This window comes from Pinus tabuliformis, chromosome 8 (genome assembly GCF_031772625.1).
Source record: "Pinus tabuliformis cultivar Carrire ecotype Pingquan chromosome 8, CPIR1, whole genome shotgun sequence".
NCBI lineage: Eukaryota > Viridiplantae > Streptophyta > Pinopsida > Pinales > Pinaceae > Pinus > Pinus tabuliformis.
This window is the reverse complement of record NC_142294.1, coordinates 521,211,180-521,234,934: the sequence shown is the minus strand read 5'-3', so window position 1 is coordinate 521,234,934 and position 23,755 is coordinate 521,211,180. Positions and strand designations below refer to the sequence as shown.

Here is a 23,755-nt window from a genome sequence, read left to right as displayed (position 1 = left end):
AAAAGTATCTAAACAATTCTGAGTTTTTAAACAATTCACACTCAGTGGAAATGAAAAAAAGGGCTTCTGTAATGAAAGTACACTCAATGGAAGTATAAAACAGATAAAACTTGCAAGAAATAGATGTTACAAGTGGCTCAAGAGGATTTCAATTTTTTGGATTCGGTTTGTTAGCACCTAATTCAACTATGAACGTATGAGAGATACTTACAACGAAATTATGCTTAATGGTTCAATGCCTCACGCATGTACCCTTTATTATTGGTTGGTACCCCTTGCAAGATTCAAGTAATTTTTTACCAATGTTTATCTCAGGTATTATAGACCAACAAGGAGAGTAAAATCTTCAATTGCACCTAAACATGCGTAGAACTGTCAAAAAAGGTATGCCTCATAGGGTTGACCTAGATTTGAAAGGATCTCAATGAACCCATCTAGATGACTATGGAAGTACAATCTTCAAATGCAGACTCTGCCAAGATGCAGGCCGTCTAATGACAGGCTGCACAAGAAAGGTACAACAAGTGGAAGGACATTCAAAGCCATAATAGATCTTCCATAGATGGCCTATTGTGGGATCCAAAAAGTTGAGAGGACGAAAATAAGACCCGGTTAGATTAGAAGACAACCAAAAAGAAACGAACCAAAATTATAGAAACAATAGATACAGAGAAGGCCCATGAACAAGGAAGAAAACTCCTATAGACTCTCGAGTATTAGCACAGGAGAAGACCACATTTGAGAACAGGAATTCTTCTTGAGTTTGGTTTGTAGCTCTAAAAGGGGCATTGTCTCATATGGTGGACTTGGGAGGTGATTTGCTGCTTTTGACACAAAAAATGAAACATACACAGTCGTTAAGCAAATAATAAATGTAATATGCATTCATTGATCTATGCATAGTAATGAACCAAAGGTCATGAGACAAAACTTAACAGGTATTGCGCATATAGCAACAGTGTCACACACCCATTCTGTCTATGAGCAAGATATCCAGAGGTATCTCTCGCATGAGCCAGTGAAGTAACAGGTATTTCAGATAACAATAGTTTAAAAAATCGATTATGCACATGAGCAAAATATCCAGAAGAACCTCTCACATGAGATAATAGTAATGCATACCCAAAAAAATCTTGTAGGGCTTTCTCCTTACGCAGAGTAGAATCAATCCTCCATACACCTGCAGGTTTTCATGAACATCAAAGATAAAGTAAAATTTAAGATAACAGTGACCCAAATATATATAAAACCTCATAACTACCACCATAATAAGAAGAGGGTCAGGGCAAAATGATCTGCAGGAAAAATGGCCTACGCAACCCTCATGCAGCAAAGAAAGTCGCCTCGTCCTCTGTGGCCCTCGTCGAAACCATTCTCCCTTCTCTGCAGGTCTGCCACCCTCCTCTGCAGCAACTCCGTTGTGCCATCCTCAACACCCCCGCTTTCCTCTGCATCAAACGTGGATATCCGTGGGCAGGAAGGGTTTAGTGAGGTTGTTAGGGTAAAGTTTGGTACGTAACAGAAACCAATTTATTAACTAAAACTGATTTATTAACAAAATTGATTTATTAACGTATTAGTTACTAGCAATTGTCTCAAAAGGTACAAAGAGAGGCTGATAGGATTATTAAACTGGAATTGTTGAATTTTTCTAGAAGAGTTAATTGGTTTGTGGAAAACCTTGTTTTCTTGGAGTGGATCATTGTGCCATTACTTTTCTTTGGATTTTTTGTTTATATCTATATTACAAGGAACACATTGAATGTCTTATTTCATTTCTGTTATCCTTACTAATATCCTTTCCGTGCCTTTTCTTGATCAATTTGATGAAATGTTCCATTATCCTTTGGTGACGTTGGCTGGCTAGTTGGACCATGTAACTCTCGCATTTTAATGCAGTGAATGATCTTCGAATCCCTAGGAACTTCATTACTTTGCTCATGATTTACGACCAACCTTGGAACATCATTACTTTGCTCATGTTTTACGATCAACTTTCATCAAATAAAATTATGAAATATTGCATTTTCTTTTAACAAGGTGGAAAAACCTATCATAATTCAGTTGTCAAACCAACAATGAGGACAACTATCTTTGGCTGTTAACAGTTAATGCATCACTCCTATTCAAGGAAAACCATGCCCCAACTGGAATAACATGCTGGTGGTCAGTAAGGGGGCAGAATTTCACACCTGCCAGATGTCTCTGGGTCTTGGGCCTTAGACAAGCAAAAACAATATTAGGGCATTGAAACATTGTTATGACAACAATGTGAAACATTTCTTTTTTATCGAAAAAAAAAAGAAATGAACCTCTTGAAACAAATTGAACATCTTTTATAGTTGAAGGAAAAAGTGAGGTTGTTGATATTAACCTCTTCAAAAAAAAATGAACCTCTTTTATAGTTTAAGGAAAGAGTGAGATTGTTGATATTAAGTAGTTCACAGTGTTTTTCTTACATATTAAGTTATTATAACAATATTTATTAATATGTCAAAGCTCAACATGGTATTTACATAGATCTGAACCACCAGCCAGCTCATAGTTATACTCAAGAGTGTTTCTTTGGGGCTGTAAGCCATTACAATAATATTCATCAAGATATCAAAGCTGAAGATTTGAACCTGGATGAGAAATATAACAATCATTTCACCCAACCACTAGTCAGCCTACAATTATACTTGAACACATTATAACAAAAATCATTAAAATATCAAAACTCAACCTGTCATTGGTGGAGACTTAAACCTAGATGGAAAAGATAACAATCATTCCACCAAATTAAATAACCACAATCAAGAAAATCCAAAATATTGTTAATCATTGTATCAAATAAAACTCTGATGAATAGATAAATTGGCTCTGGCCCACATTTAAGTCAACTTTATAATAAAACAAATATGCTTCAAAGCTCAACATGTCTTTGGTAAAGATTTAAATCCACATGGAAAGATAACAATCATTCCATCCAATTAAATAACCACAAATATGTAAATTTAATCAACCTTAAATGATTTATTCGATGGATATAACTGTTAACTTAATGTGGATATAAATGTTAAGACGTTTCGAACACAAGCCAATGGAATCTTCTGTGTAGTGTCATCTTTAGTTAGTAGTCGGTCATTTTCATGGATAAAGCAAACACACCACCTAGGTCTTGTGGTGGTGGTGGGTGTTGCGTAGTAGTAGCTTTATATGCAACATCTATGGCTTTTGAAAAATGCACGACTTTACGCATTTGAGATGCTGAAAGGTAAGGTTGTCCCCTATCCAACCAAAAACAAATGCATGTGTCATCTATGATTAAAGTTTTTGTCTCATCCTTTTTCCAGTTCAAAATATTTTTTCCATATCCATCCTGGCCCATCTCCTCTCCTGCTTCAGAATCCCACATATACATTTCACTTAATTTGGGAGTTTGTTTTTTAAGAAAAGACTCACTCTCTGCCCACAGGATAACAAATATGAGAAAAATAACAAATATTTCTCTTTTTCAATTGGGTAAAAACATCAACATGGATGGAAAAACGAGAAAAATTGTCTATTAGAATTAATCAATTTTTTCACTTTAATGTTGTTTTTCACTGTTTTGGTGTATTGCTATGTAAACCTTACAGTGTAATCCCTGTTCAAATCATATTGTAATTGATATTTATGTGACGTACGAAGTTTTCATCTGTGCTTGCAAGTAGGATTTAAAAATCATAATAATAGTAGTTGTTAGGTTATAGTGGTAGTATTTGAAATTAACTCCATGTCACCAAAAATTAAGAAGTAAGAGACCAACAGATTCTTCTCAATAAAAAACCAAAAACATCATCATTTTCTTATTATATTCCATCACATTATTTAGTGTAATATTTTATGTTTATTGTTCATGTAATGTTACAAGTTATATTTTTCTTATTCTTCTTATTATTATTCATACATTTGATGTTATAAGTAATCTTGGAATATTTCTATGTTGAGATTTTGTTCTGACATTTACAATCACCTTCTTCTCAATGAATTCTATTTTCCTAATAAAACCATCATTTTATATTCACCAGGCCAATATGAAACATCATACATCATAACAAAGAGGTAACAAGAAGGTGGATGATGATATTATAAGCATCAATTTTCATTAAAGCTCTGAGCTTTGATAGTTTGGAGAGTAAATTGAAAAAGTTTCTCATCTTTGTGAAATACCCTTATTACGCCTCAAAATAGATTTAACAATGCCACATTAAAAATGCTCTGAACAAAGTCTATGTTTGGAAAAGCTAAAACCTCTATGACACACGTAGGTAGGCAGTGCAGGTTTCCCTAGTGACAATGAAAAACACAAGTTCCTAATAAACAGACAGTGCTCTGTGTTTCCGAAGTCTAGAATCAAACATAGGTACCTAAAAAGCAGAGAGTTATAGCTCTATGTTTCTCTAGACCTATATCAAAAACATCATCTACAAATTATTAGGTTGATTTTATAATTAGGATGTTTTCCCCCTTGAACAATATGGGTATTAATCTTCCTAAGGTGTAGGCAAGGGAGAACACTTGTGGTATTAGTAATGGGAGTTTGATCTTGTTTACTAACGGCAGATGCAATAATATGGTTGTTGATCTACAGTTTTTGGCAAGCTAAGTGGTTTCCGTTTGATAGACACCTCAGTGATCCTGTTTAGAAGCCCAGTTTGTATATGTAATCTTATATAATGTTTTTTCATTTTAAATTACCCGTCCATCTATTGCAGGCTCTAGGCCGATCATTTACCAGCCAACTTTAGGAGGCTTTCCCCCTTGAACAATACAAATATTAATCTTCCTGAGGTGTAGGCAGGGGAAGACAACTGTGGTATAGTAATGGAGTTTGATCCTGTCTAGTCATGGCAGATACAATAATCTGGTTGTTTATCTATAGTTTTTGGCAAGCTAAGTGATTTCAGTGTGGTAGACACCTCAGTTATCCTGTTTAGAAGCTCAGTTTGTATATCTAATCTTATATAGTGTTTTTTCATTGTAAAATTACCCATTCATCTATTGCAGGCTCTAGGTCCATCATTTCCCCGCTAAGCTTTAGGAGGCTTTCCCTTTGAATAGTATGGGTATTAATCTTCCTGAGGTGTAGGCAGGGGAGGACAACTTTGGTATTAGTATTGTGAGTTATTCCTGTCCAGTAATGGTAGATGCAATAATCTGGTTCTTGATCTGTAGTAATTGGCAAGCTAAGTTTTTTCAGTGTGATAGACACCTCAGTTATCCTATTTAGAAACCTAGGTTGTATATGTAATCTTATATAGTGTTTTTCATTGTCACATTTTTTGATCTTCATCTCAAATAATGAAGGCATCCCTATCTCCTGATTCATAAAAATGTGCAAAATTGTATGCACAGAATTCCAAATTTTGAGGGATCCATACTCGGTTTCCCTTACGGTGCTAATTTACTCATTTGTTGTTGCAGGTTGACTGTTGGTCAAGAGACTGCAGCTTTTCTGGCTTCATGCGAAATACTGTTGAATGCTTGGGAAGAGTCAGGTCGTGCAAATAATTTAGAGAGTTTTAGTCTGAAGGAGCATGGAGGCGTTACATATGTTGCCTTCCCATCATTTCTCAGAATTGAAAGTTTCATCGATGGAGAGGGGACTATAGAAACAAACAACCAGGTATTCTCGGATTGCCTCAAGGGTTACGATGATAAACCAGCCCAAGTCCATCAGGGAGCTCTTAAGTTGTTCCTGGATATTATGGAGAAAACAGATTTCCAAGCAAAGGTAAAGTGATTTATCTAAATGCACCTGTCAAAAGTAAACTCGATTTCACAACAAGAGGGTTTACTTCTGTTATTATAGATGAAATTATTGAAATTCAAAGGGAAAAGTAACATTGTGTTGATGTATTCCAGATCGATCAGTTACAGGCTTCTACTGACTCCAGACAAAGAAAACTCAAATCCATTATATTTGTGGGTCATTCCTTGGGAGGGGCAGTTGCAACCTTGGCTACACTGTGGTTCCTGGAAAAGAGGATAAGGAAAATCTCTTCCTTTTGTATCACATTTGGTTGCCCTCTGGTTGGAGATGAAAGACTTGTTGAAGCAGTTGGCCGTGAGAATTGGGGAGGCAACTTTTTTCATGTGGTTTCCAAGCATGACATTGTTCCTCGGATGCTCCTTGCACCGATTGAGGCAATTTATGCGCCTTTGACTGCTATTTTTCCGTATTGGCATGGCAAAGTCCCATATTCTTCTATTCAAGAGGCTTGTCGGATTCTTCTTAATAATGTCCTGCAGTATACTCCAAACTATGTGTTTGATTCTCAAAAGTGGTCGAACAAGATCACACAGAGAAGCCCTTATAGACCTGTTGGCAGTTACATGTTCTGCTCAAGCCGTGGTGCAACTTGTATTGAGAATTTTGACACTGTTTTGAAGATGCTTCATTTGATAATGCAGATCCATGAAAAGCCCTGGGATACTACAGAGGAGGACTGTTTTTTAGAGCATATAATGTATGCTTCGGTTTTGAAACATGTCATAGAAAACTCCAAAAATGGGAGAAAATTTGCATTTAATCCTGATTCAGAATTATCTTACGACATGGGAATTTCAGTGCAGTTAGAAGCTACTGCTGTTGGAGCTCAGGTAATACTCGATACTTTTCTTAAAATAACATCTAAATAACAGAGACAGAAACTCTAATGTTTAAGTTTTTCATCTAGTTTTTACATTGATAAATACTGGTAAAATATTTTGAAAAATATTGGTAAAATATATTGAAAATAAGTATATTACGGTTAGTTTAAAGTGAACTGCAAATTATAAAATCAACTTGATAATAAAAATAGAAATAGAAAATCATTCTGTAAATTTGAAACTAGAGTTATTAAACACTTTGATTATGAGAAAAGGTTGTTCCAGTGTAAATAGATATAAGTAAAGATAGATATTTATGCCATTGCATGCATAGGATCAAACCTACTCTTCATATTTTGTTATTTACGTACCAGTGTATGTAATTATTTAGGTTTCTATTCAACTGAAAAGATGTTTGACTGTGTTTTCTGATCTATATAAAATTTCCTTAATTTAATAAAAGATAAAAAGCTGGGATGATATAATAGACTGAATGAAAATGCCACAATACTCTTAATTTATACCATAACCTGTTAGTGAATCCTGATTCTTGGTGTATACACGGTGGATGATGAACAATAGAGAGTCTATTCTGGCTGTGTGTTTGGAAATAGAACCATGAAAGAAACAGCATAGTCACTGCATTGGTGCTTCGAGGAATCAGTTTAAATTAATACATTATATAATTTATTTCAGTATAGGTAAAGAAGCATCTGAGACAATAAAGCTTATGTAGTCACCAGTACCACTGATACTATGAAAAAAATTGGTCCAAAAACCATGGACAGGAACAATACAAAGAAACACAGGCATGACATTTGTGCTTGACAAATCAGATTAAATTATTACATTGTATTTTTTTTCCAATATCGATAAAAGAGGAATCCGAGACACAGTACACCCCTTGTAGCCACAGCTAATACTATGAACAAAATTTGTCTGAAAACCTTGTACATATTATTTGATCTTTGAAGTGATTGCACAGATATGCTAGAGCTACTAAACACACTGAAGCATAATTCTTATCACGTTGGGAAAAAATGTGTTAACTACTGAATTAGCTACCCATCCAATCATATCAGGTATAATATTTTGGCAATATATATGATATGAGTTCAGAGGATTGCATTCCTCTCCCAAATGTGTCAACCCATGCCAGAATATGCACAAACAACAGAATGGCTGACACCTGGATCAAGAGTTCTTGATAACAAGACAAATTCTCAATAAATAAATTATATAAGCCCGAAAACACTGGGACAATCCTTGCCTTCTGAAACAAATGGCACGGACCTTAAAAAACCAAATTAATAATTAACACTCTTATGCATCTGATTTTAGGGTAATTTCATGACCCAGTGGTGACTTTGAAACAAGGCCTAAAAGTCCAATAATTAGAATTTATAGATATAAAACATGGTAGTTGTAGAGGGCAAGGAGCAAAACCCGCATGCTGGATACTAGAAATTTTTATGCAATGGTAGCTGATGATGTTAGCACCAATTATGGTGATAAGGAGAGGGACCGGATTTAGGAGAAGGGAGAGCTAGAGCAGATATTGAAATACGAGAGCATTAAAGTTTATAATTGACAACAATAGGGTTTGTGGTTTAGGTGTAGATGTTTGGTTTTTTGTACTTGTTGGATCGGTTATTGTCTCCATCTCTTGCTGAAGATGTTGTGGAGCTGGCTTCCCGTGAGTCTTTGAAGAATCTTTTTGGCACCTGCAACCTCCATCTCTGCGAGCTTTTGTAGATGTTGACATGCTCCAGCTATGGAAATTTTCTTCCGCAGATGTTGACATGCTCCAGCTATGGAAATCTTCTTCCTGCAGGCTTTTTTGGTTGAGAGAGCCAACAATGTAGAAAGGGGGAACTTTTTAGCTAGAGTCTGGTTTTTGGGATCTAGCAGTTGCACCAGATGGGCCAAGCTCTTGTCATCCTTGATGAATTCCTTCCTGTTGGTCTGCACAACAAGTAATGTAGAAAGTGCCTGAGCAGCCACCTCCTGAGATATGCTTGGCTTGGCTTCCAACATCTTCACCAGAGGGGGAATACACCCTGCTTCACCCAATGCCTTCTTGGTTTCATTACTGAATGAAAGATTGTAGATAGATGAAGCGGCTAGTTGCTAGACAGTCGAATGCCCATTTTTTAGAATAGAAGCCAACTGCTTCAGAAACCCTAAAGAAGAAACCAAGGCTTTAGCAGTGATGATAGAAGCAGAAAGTCTATTTATCGCTCTGATGACGAGCTCCTGTGATTTGGGCATAGTGGGTTCTTCTAAAAGACGTAACAAGGTTTGAATTCCACCTTCTTTGGCAATCAACTGAGGCATTTTCTCATCTTGGGAAGCCATTGCATGCAGGCACTCTATTGCATTTTCTTGCGCAGACGACATACCAGAAGAAACCAAATTGAGTAGAATAGTAATCGCCCCTTCTTCTGCCATATGTTTCCTTATCTCTTCCACAGCGGCCACATTCCTCAGCGCCCTTGTAGCCATGGCCTATGCAGTTGGGGTTCCCGATTTGCAAATATGAATCAGAACTGAAACCCCACCATAAGCCACAATTCCCCAAGCATTTTCTGCATTGCTCGTTAGCCCTCCAATGGCCGTCGTAGCCTTTTCTTTACACAACGAGCTCTTGGATTCCAAGAGCCGAACCAATGGACCTAAAGCGCCCTCCACAGCGACGCTGTAAATACTGAGATAACCAATGGCTAGGTCGTGCACAACAGATTGCAGCAGAGTAGACGAAAAGCTCAGGAAGGCCTATCGGCCTAATTAATTAGACGACTGATTTCTCTTCAATTGTCTAACATTACATCTAACGGCTATGATTAAGACACAGGGGCATTTTGGGGGGTTCATTTCAAAGGAAAACGCCTTACGGTGTAATAACTTCCTTTTGCGATTATTATCTGCTTCTTCAACTTTTCTTTTCATCTACTCCATGGATCATACCTTCCTTGATCATCTGCACCCTGAGTCCATAACTCCGACACTGGAAACTATAATTTGTTACACCCATAGTTAGCGAACTTATATTATTATTTTTGTGGATATTTTCTAAGTTTTTTTTGCTTGATTTTAATTTATTTAATATTTATAATTAAATTATAAAAAAAATATTAATATTTTTACTTTGCATTAGTTTTTCAGAGATTAAAGGAGTGTAGATCTAAAGAGATAGGTAAGTCATTGTGTCGTGCTCCACACTCGCCCACAATGAACTAGCTCTAGCTCATTATGGGGGAGTACAGAGCTCCACATAATAAGCTACTTAGCTTGTTAGCTCTGCACTAAAATCATTTTACCATTACCATTATTTTCTCAGAGAGCAAGGTGCCTTGGAACATCCAATATGATAATATTGCATTAAATAGCTTTATATTGAGCATGAAAAAGGAATTTTGCTTTTGTGCGTATAACAAATTTTAAAATATAATAATATCGTTTAATGAATTTATATGGAAGAAACACATCAAAGCAATTTCCCGCCTTTACAAAAACATATTCACTTGTGTGAGTATCTCACCCACAACAAGACTAAAGCAAAATGACCACGACCTTTTTCTTTGAAGGTGTTAGAAGGACACTCGATTGGAGGGATATGAGTTGCTTTTGAAACAAAGCATGGAAGAAAACAAGATTTCTTGGATGTTGGTTGAATTGAAAAACATCTACTGCTTGATTTCTTTAACATTGGTTTTTGATTTTGTGTTGTTATACAAAGGCACGGGACTCTAAACTCGCACACCCATGAAATTTCACAAAGGATTCGCATGTCTCTCTCTCACGTCTTTATAATAATAATTAAAACAAATGTTATAACAAAATGATACTTAAAACTGGATAGAGATGAAAATCCAACGCCACGATCATGTGCTCATTCCACTGTTCTTATACTCAAAATCAAGAATGGTAGTATTATGACTACCTTTTGTAATTATTATTATCTTCTTCAAATTTTATTTTCATCTAATACATGGATCATTCATGCCATGAGTCCATTACTCCCTTGCTAGACACTGTAATTTCTTACATCCATAGTCAGCAAACTTCAATTATGAGGCATTAGAAAAATTTCAATGTAAAAAATAGGTCTCAAATAAAAAATGTATAAACAAATTTATAAGAACTAATAGGATTTAATACGATGATGTCGACCATGGGGGATGATTCACTAATTTTGGAGTAAAAAGTAAAAAGATTAAAAAATACTTTTTCAACTTATATCCCTACGGTTTTACTCAATTTTCGATTGGGAGCAATCGTTGGACTCAAAATTTAATTCCTCATCTAAGGAGTACCCATGTTGCATACTTTGAATGGACCTTACTACACTTAAAATGTGGAAGCCATGAAAAATGTGATCACAATCAAGTTTTTCATGTATTTCTCATTTTCCTATAGTAGGTTCCATCAAAATTATGCAACATGGGTACTCCTTCGATGATGAATTAAATTTCACATCCAAAAAGTGCTCCCTCTTGAAATTTGAGTAAAACCATAATGATATTAGTTGAAAATATGAGTTGCAAAAGTAATTTTTTATTTTTTCTCTCTAAAATTTGATGATGTAATCTAATATTATTTTATTATTTCTAATATTATTTTATAATATTCCTTGGGAGGCCCATTTTAGACCTCGAAATTTCTCTAATATTTGTGGACATTGTTTAACGTTTTTTTTCTTATTTTTAATTTATTTAATATTTATAATTAAAATATAAAAAATGAATAACATTTTTATTTTGCGTTAGTTTTGGGGAGAGTAAAGGAGTAGAGCGAATGAGCTAAGTGTATCTTTTTGTGGTGCTCCACACTCCCACACAATGAACTTGATCATTATGGGGGGTGCGTAGCTCGGAACAATGAGCTACATAGCTCAATAGCTCCGCAATTAATCATTTTACCATTATCATTATTTTATTAAAAGGTAAGATACCTTGGAAGATCCAATATGAGAATATTATATTACACAAGTTTGAATTGAGTATGAGAAAGAAATTCTGCTTTTGTGGATGTAATAAATTTTAACATATAAGAATATGGTTCAATGAATTTATATGGAAAAAGTGCGTCAAATAAAATATGAACCTTTATGAAAACATATTCGCTCGTGTGAGTATCTCACCTGAAACAAGGAAAAGGAAAAATGATGATTGCCTCTGTCTTCAAAGGTGTCAGAAGGATGCTCGTTAAGGAGGGATATGAGTTGGTTTTGAAACACATGGAGGAAAACAAGAATTCTTGGATATAATTCTTAGATATTGTCTAAACCAAAAAATCTCTATTGCTTGATTTCTTTAACAATGGCTTCTAATTTTGTGTTGTTATCGGAAGACGTAAGTCTCTAAACTCACACACCCAAGAAATTTCACAAAGGAGTCACATGTCGCTCATTATGGCTCATGTTGTCATAATAATAATTTAAAGAAAATGTTATAACAAAATGTATACTTAAAACTTGATAGAGATGAAAATCCAATGTCACGAACATGTGTTGGCTCAATTATGCATATGCTCAAAATTAGGAATGGTAGCCTTATGATTGCAATTTGTAATGATTATCTGCTTCTTTCACTTTTGTTTTCTTCTACTCCATGGAGAATACCGCATTAAAAATCCATGTTGTGAGTCCATTACTCCCATGCTAGACACTGTAACTTGTTGCATCCATGGTCATCAAACTTGTATTACGAGAACTCTTGACATTGTCCAAGTTGTTTTTGTTCTTAATTTATTTAATATTTATAATTAAATTATAAAATAAATGATTAATATTTTTATTCTTTATTATTTTTTGGGATATTAAAGGAGTGCAAATCTAATGAGACAAGTAGCTCATTGTGCAGTGCTTTGCACTCCCACACAATGAACTAGCTCATTGTACGGTGCTCTGCACTCCCATACAATGAACTAGCTCATTATGGCGGATTTTTGAGCTTCGCATAATGAGATACTTAGCTCATTAGCTCTACACTTAATAATTTTACCATTATCATTATTTTTTAAAAAAGAAAGGTGCCTTGTGATGAGTACCGATATTGCAGCAAGAATGCGGCAACTCTTGGGGCTACCAACTTTACTTTATCAACCCGAGGTTCGTACAAACTTGGAGGTGACAGTTTTGTATACATAAGAATATGCAATGGGTCCACTCTTTGTCACTGCTAAGTTGGTGATAGACCACTATGGTTTCTCAAACTAGCCTTCTATTGATTCAGAAGAAGCTTCATTACCAATGGGGAAAGGGAAAATTTGCACTACTGAAATCTTGTCTAATATGGTAAGGAAAGACTGAAATCAAATGCTTAAACACATCACTTATCTAAGTAATTTCTAAGAGGCTTTGCGTCAAAATAATTCTAAGTTAACATGTGTGTAATCCTATTATCCTAGGCATGCAATCTGAAATAACCAAACACTCTACTGTTGTGCATATAAATGAACACAATAACTTTTTTTTCCTTTTTGTCCCTTTTTTGTGTGAAAAATATGAATTCTAAATCCTCTTAGTGACGTGGCAGGTGGGTTATATATTGTAGTGAAATTTTAGATGGCTTGGGAGGAAAGTATGGGTCTTCTCGTATCTTCCTAGATGTTTTTTCCACAATTTGGCCTCAAAATAGGCTACTACAGGTCGTCCTACAGGATGTCCAAATGCTCCTACAAGATCCCCTGTATTCCTACAGGATCTAACCGAGAGTAAGAGGAGTGATTTGGAAGGTGGTATAGGGTTTAGGGAAGGTGAATAGTGGGAGAAATAAGGCAAGGGAGTTCCTAGGACTTCTTTAGAGCTCAAAAAAAAGTTTGTAAGATCATTGGATTTGCTCAACAACCCTAGAAAGTTTTTCTTATGGAATGATGAAATGCTTGAGTGACTTAGTGGCTTTTGTCATTCATCGATGGATGAGGTTAGGATGGGGTTGCTAGTCATGAGATCTCCCTGCACTATTGAAACTCCTGCACTGCATTAATCACTCGCATTTATCCATGGATCATGTCAAATAGGAAAGATTTTCAATCAACTTAAGAAAACAAAATTTCATTATCTAGTTGCCTAGTTCATGCATGTAAATACTTACAAAGTAATGTGAAACACTATGAGATCTAATACAAGGCTCAAGATATTAGAAATGACAACTGATCCTATTCTTGAAAACTGACAAAATGCTAGCCTAAGTAGTAGAAAACCGTACATTCCATAAGAAATCTGAATTCTGTCTTTTTGGGGCTGCATAGGAGATCTTTCCTCAAACCATGGTACTTGAAGGGATGAGTGAGGACAAACCTAACTATTATCAACTTTTTCATATTCCTTTATCTTTCTAAGCTACTTCTACAACAATGCACAAATGGAAGCAAACTAATCAAATTCACAACTACTTGCAATGAAATAATGCTAAAACCAATTCAACCATTAATCTATGGAATCAACTAAGAATACAAGTACAGGAAGAGGACCCTTTGCTACTAGGGTTGCGCCCTAACCCAAAAGCTTCAACCTTCTAAGTGAACTCAGTGTTGGATCAAGGAAATGCTCATTCTTATTATCATATCAGAAAAATTATATAACAACGTCTTCCACAAGTCTTGAAATAAAAAATGATTAGTGCTCTTACATAAAAAATATAAATCCTAATGAGGCTCTAGGCCTCATTATTTATACATCTGAAGTATCCAACGACTTCCTAAAATATAGGGAGGCTTGGTTCCCAAACTCAAGATGAACTGGCTCTTAACTGTCACTGGCTCAGCTGCCTTTTTATCTTCATGACTCGGTTGCTTGCAACTTTGATCTTTTTTAATTTGATGGAGGAATATTCGAATGAGTGAGGATTAAATGAGGAGGATCTATCTCCTAAAACCTCTCCTCCTTGTCTCATAAAAGTTTCTGCCCTTAATTAGCCAAAATTGCCATGATTTTTTCTCAAAAACTTGCAATAAATGCACATTAGACTACTAGACATAACATCTTACTTTTACTCATCTCATTAAGAAAAATATGGTTAAAATATGTGAGGAATTATGAGAAGAGCTGATTTTAATAATATTGGAGGTGTATTAAGGTCCATATAGTTACGCAATGATGAGGCTCATCATCACCCGCTACTAAAAGTGTTGCTCATCCTCTAAGCAACTCAATCTATATCCATGTCATTCATTGCACTGGTGGCTTCTCTGACATCACATGCTTCTGTTGTAGTTTTTTCTTCCTGTGAATAAAATCTTGCCTTCTTCTCTTCCTCTTCCCACTACTTTCTTTATTCATCTTCTTTCCTTCCTTCCAACATTCCTAAGAGCAGTGGTGGACTGAGTCTCAAGCCAATCCAATTGACTCTGAGTCTTTGTAGAGCTTGCTTGTACATGGTTGTTCTATTTAGTGCCTCTCTCATTCTCTTAGGAGAATGGTATTCTCTAATTTTCAGACTGTAGGGTAAGTTGTTCCATCTCCTTTGGCAAGCTTGCATGTTGTCATCTACTAACAACTTGAACATGCCTTCAAAGTGTGTGATTGCTTGTTCTTGGGTAGCAAGGTACCTAGGTGCAAGCTTAGGATAATTTGCAATCAGGTTGTGGGTGTTGATGACAGCCATTGGGTTAGATTGCTCAACTCTTATCACGAGGGGTTCTATCTCTTCTATTTCCATTACCTTCTTCATCTATGCAGCTCCTGCCTCCTCATGATTCATCCATGATGCTAAGTCCATCAATTGCAGGTACCCTAGTTTTGAATTTGGGTCCCACACATTCAAATCTGTCAATGGCAAGTTGTGTAGGTAAAACTCAGACATTTTTTCTCTATCTTCCACTACAAGTCGTTCTCCTGGAAGTCACACCCATAGGGTGTAAAATCATCCATATAAATTTCTACAACATCATGGACTAGCTCAACAAAGATACTCAAGACTGCCCTCTGGAAAGTGGCAGGGGCATTGCATGGGCCAAAAGGAAAGACCCTATAAGTGAAAGTACCCCAAGGATAGCTAAAGGTGGTTTTATCCTGGTCCTCTGGGTAATCTAGATTTGATTGTACCTGCTGAACCCATCTAGGAAAGAAAAAAACTTTTTCCCTGCCAGGCCATCTAGCACTTGGTCAATGAAAGGTAGAGGGAGATGGTCCTTCTTTGTTGCTTTATTTAACTCTCTGTAATCTTCACAAGTCCTCCACTTCACATTTTTCTTTGGAACCAACACCAAAGGAGAAACCCACTCATTATCCGAGATAGGGTAAACGAATCCTACATCTAGCAACAATTCGTGTTCTTCTTTGACTATATCCTTGAGAGTTGGATTCATTCTCCTTTGGGGTTGTCGAACTATTTTGAAACCTTATTTGATATAAATTTGGTGAGTACACACTGAGGGGTGCACTCCCTTCACTTCTTTGTAACTCCAAGCAAAGGAATCTAGGTTTTCCCTTAGCATGTTGCACAACTTTTCTTCTTGGTGTATAGAAAGAGAGAGGTTGACTTTCAAAGTTCTTTTAGGGTCGAACTCTATTATTTTGACATGGGCAGAGTTTGAATTAGCTAATCATAGATCAAATGATGGTTTCTCTCGGTTTCCTTTACTACTTCCTCTAAGGACAAGGTGTCGGGAGTTGGACTTCAGAGTATGTGTTTAATAAAATCATCTTCATCCGGTTGTCCTCATCACATGGCAGTTTCTAGGGTATAGAGTTGGGCTTAGTAGATTTCATCTTCTTCCTCTACTTCTAGCCATAAAAGTAAGTCATGTTCTAAATATGGTTGATCAGGAGGGTACAAGACCAACTAGATGGACAAATGCCCCTTTTTAATAGTCATATTTCTAGCCCTGCAGCTGATGTAAGCATCAACAATGGCTAACCAAGGCCTCCCAAGTATGAGAGGATAACCTCTAAGTTTTGCTTTAGGGTGGAGAACTAGGAAGTCTGCACGGTACTCCCAGGAGTTAATGGAGATCATCACATCCTCAAAAATCCCCTCAGGGGCTACTGTGGAATGGTCTACAAGTTGCAAGATTGTTGTGGTATTTCTTAGTACAACCTAGAGATTGAGCTTGAGCATGGTGTCCTTAGTCACTACATTAATGGCAGCCCCAATATCAATCAAAGTGTGTGGGACAATTGTGTCATTGATGTGCACATCTACTACAGGGCTTCTAGGGTCTAAATACTTTGGGAAAATGACCTACCCTAGCTTTAAGTTAGACATATGTCCAATGATATTAATGGTAGAGGTGTCCCTTTTTCACTTCCCTCGATGTTTGAAACACTTTTATTTAATCAATTTGTTGTAAATAGGTACATCCTTGATGGCTTGGAGAAGTGTAATTTTGACAGAGATTTTCAATTCACTTAGAATTTCATTCTCTTCTGGGGTAGGTTGGACTGGGTGAGTTAATATTTTAGGAAAGGGTGGAGGATTTTCTCTAGGAATGCTTTCCTATCTCTCCTCCTTGCTCTCCCTAGGTGGAGATGGAGGTTGGTTGTCCAGGAGTACTCTCCCAGGCCTTAGGTTAATTTCCTAAATCTCCAAAACATAAGTATGATAGGCTGTCTCTCCATTGTATACTTGTTGTGCCTGTCTGTTGTTTGTGTTCGGATTTGGTTGGGTAGATATCTGAAGTTGTTTTGGTGGAGCAGGGTGTAAAATATGTCTTTGAGTAGGAGGTGAAGGCAATAAAGTTGGAGCATTTTTATATGGGGGCCTTCACCCCTCGGGTGGTGCATTCCATTGAGGTTGTGATGGAGTATATGGTTGAAATGATTGGCTGGTCGGCTAGGAATGGTACTGAGGTGAAAAAGAACAAGGACGGGGTGTAGACCAAGAGGGATGAGTAGGGGGGCCCCAAGAGGGAATGGATGTGTTATGGTTAGGGTTGTAATATGCATGGGATGACCCTTGCATTCCCTACTGGTATGATCGAGGCCCATGGGGTCTCCTTTGATTTATGTAGCATATATGTTCAGTCACGCCTTCAGTTCCCTGATACATAGCTTTTAATCCAAGTGAGAAAGATACTTGTATGTGGACTGGTTTTCTTCATCGATAGAGAAGATTTCGATCAGGTTTAATGGACATTCATTCCTAGGGTGCCTCCTTGTGCATCTAGTGCAGAAGATGGGTAATGCTCTCTCTGCTTCCTCCTTATTTCTCTTGATGTGCATAGTGTCCATCTGTAGGGCAAGGGATTGCAACATTTCACTCTTGAAATCTTCGATCATATTTCCAATTTCACCTTTTATGGATGTGTTGGAAGAGGAGGAGCTAGACATTAGTTGACTACCACTACCCTTTTTCCTAGATGCCCTAGAATAGTTCCTAAAGATAGTCTTGATATCTTCATAGGGTAGTTGGTAGATGTCCCCTCTTTCTAGCAAGTTTAAGGTATCTAGAAGATCTTCCATTACCCCTTGGAGCAGGACTAGCTTCAATGACTCAAGATCAAGTGTGCACCTGGCCCTTTTGTAGCTAAGATGGAATATTTCTTCATAACCGTATAGGGATTCATCATGCCCCAAGGTCATCCTAAAAATTTCATCTTTGGTGTCTTTGCACCTATAGTAGTCTCGATATTTGTTGTTGAAAGCTTGTTGCATCTAAGCCCGGGTTGTGATGCTATCCCCAGGTAAACCCATGAGCCAATATAGAGCTGCATCCTTGAGAGTGGATGGGTATAATTTCAACTTCTCCTCATCAATGATGTAATCATAAGTTCTGCATATGGTAGCGAAATCAAACATGAAAATAGCTGGATATTCTAAGGTTAGGCCATGGAAATGAGGAAGAGTAGAGGGGCTTATGTTTTTCATTTTGCTATCCCCATTAGTTTATCTAATGGGTAAGCCACCCTGAGTTCTATCTCTATCTCCTCTGTGATTTATATTTTCAGTAATTAGGTTAGTTGGAGTGGGTTCTTCTTCTTCTCCCCCTGTAAGTTCTTCAAATATATCTGGTTGTTTGCCTAAGGGGTCCTCCAATTCATAGCTACTGAAGGAGAGGGAAGGTTTGCTGTTTGAGGTGGTGGGGGTATTTGGTAGAAATTTTCCTAAGTTATCACTATTCCTATGAGGCATGAAAGAATTGTTTTTGTTTTATTTTGTGGATTTTTCAAGTTTTGTGACTAATTGGAGAGTTGAAATAACAAACTGAATGGAAACTAATTTCTGAATGAAATCTCATTTGCAGAATGAAAAAGAAAGAAAACAAACTTACAATTAGTTTTGTAGAAATGAAGCTAATAGTAGAATGTCAGAGATAAGAAATGGAAGAAAGAAATCTTAAATCACATCTTACTTAGACATCTCTCTGGCAATGGCACCAAAAACTGATGAGCACCCGTATTGCAGCAAGAATGCTACAACTCCTGGGGCTACCAACTTTACTTTATCAACCTGGGGTTTGTACAAACTTGGAGGTGACAGTGTTCTATACACAAGCAGATGCGATGGGTCACTTCTTTGTCACTGCTAAGCTAGCTATAAACCACTATGGTTTCTAAAACTAGCCTTCTATTGATTCAGAAGAAGCTTGATTACCAATGAGGAAAGGGGAAATTTTCACTACTGAAATCAAATGCTTAAACATACCACTCATATAACTTATTGCTAAGAGGCTTTGCTTTGAAATAATTCTAAGTTAATGTGTGTAATCCTACTATCCTAGGCATGCAATCTGAAATAACCAAACACTCTACTGCTGTGCATGTAAATGAACACAAATTTTTATTTTTTTTCCTTTTTGTCCTTTTTTTGTGTGAAAAATATGAATGCTAAATCCTCTTGGTGATGTGGCAAATGGGTTAGAGATGGTGGAGAAAGGTCAGATGGATTGGGAGGCAAGTAGGGGTATTCTCCTATCTTCCTAGATGCTTTTTCCACAATTCAGCCTTAAAATAGGCCACTTTTGGACCATTGGTCCCACTAACACTCCATCATTCCTCCTTACCTCGTAATCATCTCCCACTTCGATCATCCATAATTTATCCACTTTTGGCCTTATCTCCTTTTTCCTCTAATTTGATTCCTACCACGTGTGGAGTGGTCTAATTGTTTTCTCCTTGTTGACTGACCGAAGGTGGCCAATTTAACTAGCCAAATTTTGTTATAAAACCAATTCTTATATAATCATATCTTGCTAACAAGAGAGCATAAGCAAGATGAGATACCTATGGGTAAGATGCTTTGATGTTGCTTCTTGTTGAAGAATGATGTCCCTGTGCTGTGTATTTGCTGCATATTTTTTCTTGTATTGGCCTCTTTTGATGCTTGTTTCCTTTGATGTGCAAGTACTAAAGAGTGATGTTGATGATCTTGTTGCTGCTGCTGAGCTTTGGAGGAGCTTCCTTGACATTGGGATCTCTATGCTAAAGATGATTGCAACCATGTGAAATTTCCTTTTATGGGATAGGCTACTACAAGATTTCCTACAAGAAACCTACAAGATGTCCTGTAGCTGCCTCTCCCCTAAACGTTCATTCTTTTCTTCACTTCTTGAGCATAAGGATTGTTTTCATGGATAGAAAAGGGGTCTAGTGATTGGTAGGTGAGAGGTATAGCCTTCAAGTGTTGTCCTCGTGTCGTTTGTTCTCACCCTCTTCTATTTTTTTTTCTTCTTTGAAAACTGTAATCTTTTTGGAATTGACTTATTGGATGAATGTAGGGGTAACATGGTCATGAGAGGCATGGTGATGAGGTAGTGGGGTAAACATTTTATTTTTTCACAAAAGCTCATCATCCTCTTGCTCTAGGGTCACTTGGGATTCCCAAGCCACTATAATTCCTACATGAAACTCCTGTAGCTTTTTAGGGAATCCTGTAGAAAACACAGAGCTTGTGTAAACTGAGATGGAGGAGTTCATAAATGGAGGGATTGATGGGATAATGAATAATATGGGATGGAGGAATGAAAATATGAATTGTATAGGTCCTTATTCTCCTCTCTAGTTTCTTTGATCCTCCTCTTGCTGACCAACAAACAACATTTTGAAAATTTTCTTTTCTCTCTTTTTTTGTTTTGTTTTTTTTTTTTTTCTAAAACAATTAGTCCTCCTCCAAGAGGTTTTCATCCTAGATGCTTGCCCTGGGTGCCTCAAAATAGTTTTTCACCCAAATATCATTTTATTTTTTCTTTTTTTTTCGACACCATTGGGCTACCTCAACAGGTTTTCAACCCAATAGTGGGACTTAGGTGCCTTGTGGAGGTTTGCACCTGAGTCTCTTTTTTATTTCTTATCCTTCTTCAGGAACATGATGGGGTAGAAGCTAAGACTTGCTCCACCACCATCATTGTCTTGCTGATGCCCTTGATGAATTCTTACTTTAACAAGGGCTTCTTGTATACCTTCAATTGTACCCATTGACGAGTAAAGAAATAACCTCTGCATCAATGGTTCTTACTTGTATTGAGCCATTATGATGAATTTTTTTTTATGACATAAGGCCCTAACCATCTAGTCCTTAACTTTCCTTGAAAATTCTTGTATCTGGAATCATACAACATAGCCCATTTTCCTTCTTGAAACTGGTTGTCCTTTATGTTCTTGTCATACCAAATACTCCTTTGAACTTGAGTCACCTCTGTATGCAGGAGGGTCTGCATCCTAAACTCATCTAACCCATTCAGCAGGAGAAATATTTCTTGTTGTGCCTTGATGAGATCTAGATCTAGTTGTACTGCCATTGTTAAGATGTTGTATTCAAATTCAATGGACAATAGTGCCTTCTTCCCATAGACTAGCTCATAAGGAGTGAATCCAGTGGTGGTCTTCTAGGTGGTATTGTAGGTGAAGGTGGCCTCAACTAATCTATCTACCTAGTCCTTTCTGTTGCTATTAATCACTTTGGTCGGAATGCCTTGCAACATTCTCTTGGCAACCTTGACTTTCCCATTAGCTTGTGGGTGGTAAGGAGTGGATTTTCTATGCTTGATCTTGTGTTAGCTTAACAAATTTTCAATCATGTGACATGTAAACTGGCTGCCATGATCAGTGACCAGTTCTCTAGGGTACCCAAGCATATAAAATACATTTCCCTTAAGAACTTAGCCACTTTCTCCTCAGTTGCTGCTTTGATGGCCTTGGCTTCAACCCACTTGGTTAAATAGTCAGTGCACACAATGATGTACTTCTTTTGCCTATATGGAGGGTCAATGGGTCCAATGATTGTCAAATTTCTCGAAAGTCACTTGAGGTTGCAGAGGAATTTCATCCCTTGGGGTAGGTTTCCTGATCCTTTGGCATTGATCACACTGAGTAGTATACCTCCTCTCATCCTAGTGAAGAGTAGGCTAGTAATAACCAGCTTGTAGCACCTTGAATGTTGTCATTTTGGCTGCAAAGTGACCTCCACAAGGCCCATCATGACAGGTCATAAGGATATCAAAGATTTCCTCCTCCCTGACACATCTTCTTAGAATTTGATCTTGGTCTAGTTTGAAGAGATTGCCCCTAATCCAAGTGAATGGGGTGCTCTTCCTCACAATCTTTCTTTTCTCTTTGGAGGACAACTTTGGTGGAAACTGTGTAGACACCAGGTAATTTTCTATGTTATCAAGCCATGGAGAGAGAATTGAAATGGTGAATAAGTGTTCACTTGGTAATTGATCATCAACCATTCCTTCCTCCCCTCCAGGCAAAGTCAATCTAGATAAAAAAATTTGCAACAAAAATCTCCTTGCCAGGCTTATCAATAATAGTTAGATCAAACTGTTCCAATAAAAGTAACCATCTAATAATCCAAGCATTCACATCAGGTTTATTCATCAAGTATTTAGTTGCAGCATGGGTAGTATGCACAAATATTTGGTAACCTGTAATGTAATGCCTAAATTTGTTCAATGAATGCACAAAAGCTACGAGCTCCTTTTCAGTCACTGTGTAGTTCAGTTCAGCTTTTGACAGATTCTTACTGATGAAGTAAATGGCATAAGGTAACATGTTATCTATCTGGCCTAGAGCTACTCCCATGGCTTTGTGAGAGGCATCAGCATGTATATGGAAAGTAAGGGCCCAATTTGGGCCTCAAAGAATAGGTGCAGTGGTCAACCTGGCCTTTAGGGTGTTGAAAGTTTTCTGACCATAAAAGTTCAAATTCTTTGGCCACTAACCCAAATAAAGGAGAAGCCAACTTGCTGAAGTCTTTTATAAATCTCCTATAGTATCCAGCTAAACCTAGAAAACTTCTGACATCCCTTTGTTTTTTCGAAGGTGGGACCCTTTGGATGATGGTTATCTTATTTTGGTCCACCTACAGTCATTAAGAACTCACATATTTTAGGACTATGGGAAAAGTTCATTTTAGTGCATTTTTTCAACACCTTACCCAAGTTTGACAGAGCCATCTGGAAGTCACACCTATAGGGTGTAAAATCATCCATATAAATTTCTACTGCATCATGGACTAGCTTGACAAAGATACTCAGGACTTCCCTCTAGATAGTGTCAGGGGCATTTCATAGGCCAAAATGGATGGTCCTATAAGTGAAAATACCCTAAGGATAGGTGAAGGTGGTTTTATTCTGGTCCTTTGGGCTAATCTGGATTTGATTGTACCCACTGAACCCATCTAGGAAAGAGAAAAACCTTTTCCTTGCCAGGCCATCTAGCACTTGGTCAATGAAAGGTAGAGGGAAATGGTCCTTCTTTGTTGCTCTATTTAACTCTTTGTAATTGACCCAAATCCTCCACTTCCCATTTTCTTTGGAACCAACACCAAAGGAGAAGCTCACTCACTGTCCGAGATAGGGTAAACGAATCCTACATCGAGCAACTTTTGTAGTTCTTCTTTGACTATATCCTTGAGAGTTGGATTCATTCTCCTTTGGGGTTGTTGGACTGGTTTGCAACCTTCTTTGATATAAATGTGGTGAGTACAGACTAAGGGTTTCACTCCCTTCATTTCTTTGTAATTCCAAGCAAAGGCATCCAGGTGTTCCCTTGGCATGTTGCACAACTTTTCTTCTTTGTGTACAGAAAGAGAGGGGTTGATTTTCAAACTTCTTTCAAGGCGAAATTCTATTGTTTTGACATGGGTAGGGTTTGAATTAGCTAAGCATAGATCAATCTAATGGTTTCTTCTGGTTTCCTTTACTACTTCCTCTAAGGACAAGGTGCTGGGAATTGGAATTTAGAGTATGTG

General features: G+C 37.1%; 1 protein-coding gene across 1 annotated transcript; it reads left to right on the top strand.

Annotated features, from left to right (window-relative positions):
* Positions 1–1,306: 1,306 nt before the first annotated feature.
* LOC149236453 (protein EDS1-like) lies at positions 1,307–6,666 on the top strand. Its single transcript, XM_089368921.1, has 3 exons — positions 1,307–1,506; positions 5,449–5,758; positions 5,890–6,666. The coding sequence occupies exons 1-3, from the start codon at positions 1,307–1,309 to the stop codon at positions 6,664–6,666; spliced, it is 1,287 nt and encodes a 428-aa protein (XP_089225047.1).
* Positions 6,667–23,755: the final 17,089 nt, after the last annotated feature.

Bases quoted from the DNA above. Each gene is read 5' to 3' on its own strand.
- LOC149236453 (XM_089368921.1), top strand. From the start codon at position 1,307: ATGGCCTACGCAACCCTCATGCAGCAAAGAAAGTCGCCTCGTCCTCTG. The intron at 1,507-5,448 runs GTTTGGTACGTA...TTGTTGTTGCAG, and splicing joins AGTGAGGTTGTTAGGGTAAA to GTTGACTGTTGGTCAAGAGA. The intron at 5,759-5,889 runs GTAAAGTGATTT...GATGTATTCCAG, and splicing joins AAACAGATTTCCAAGCAAAG to ATCGATCAGTTACAGGCTTC.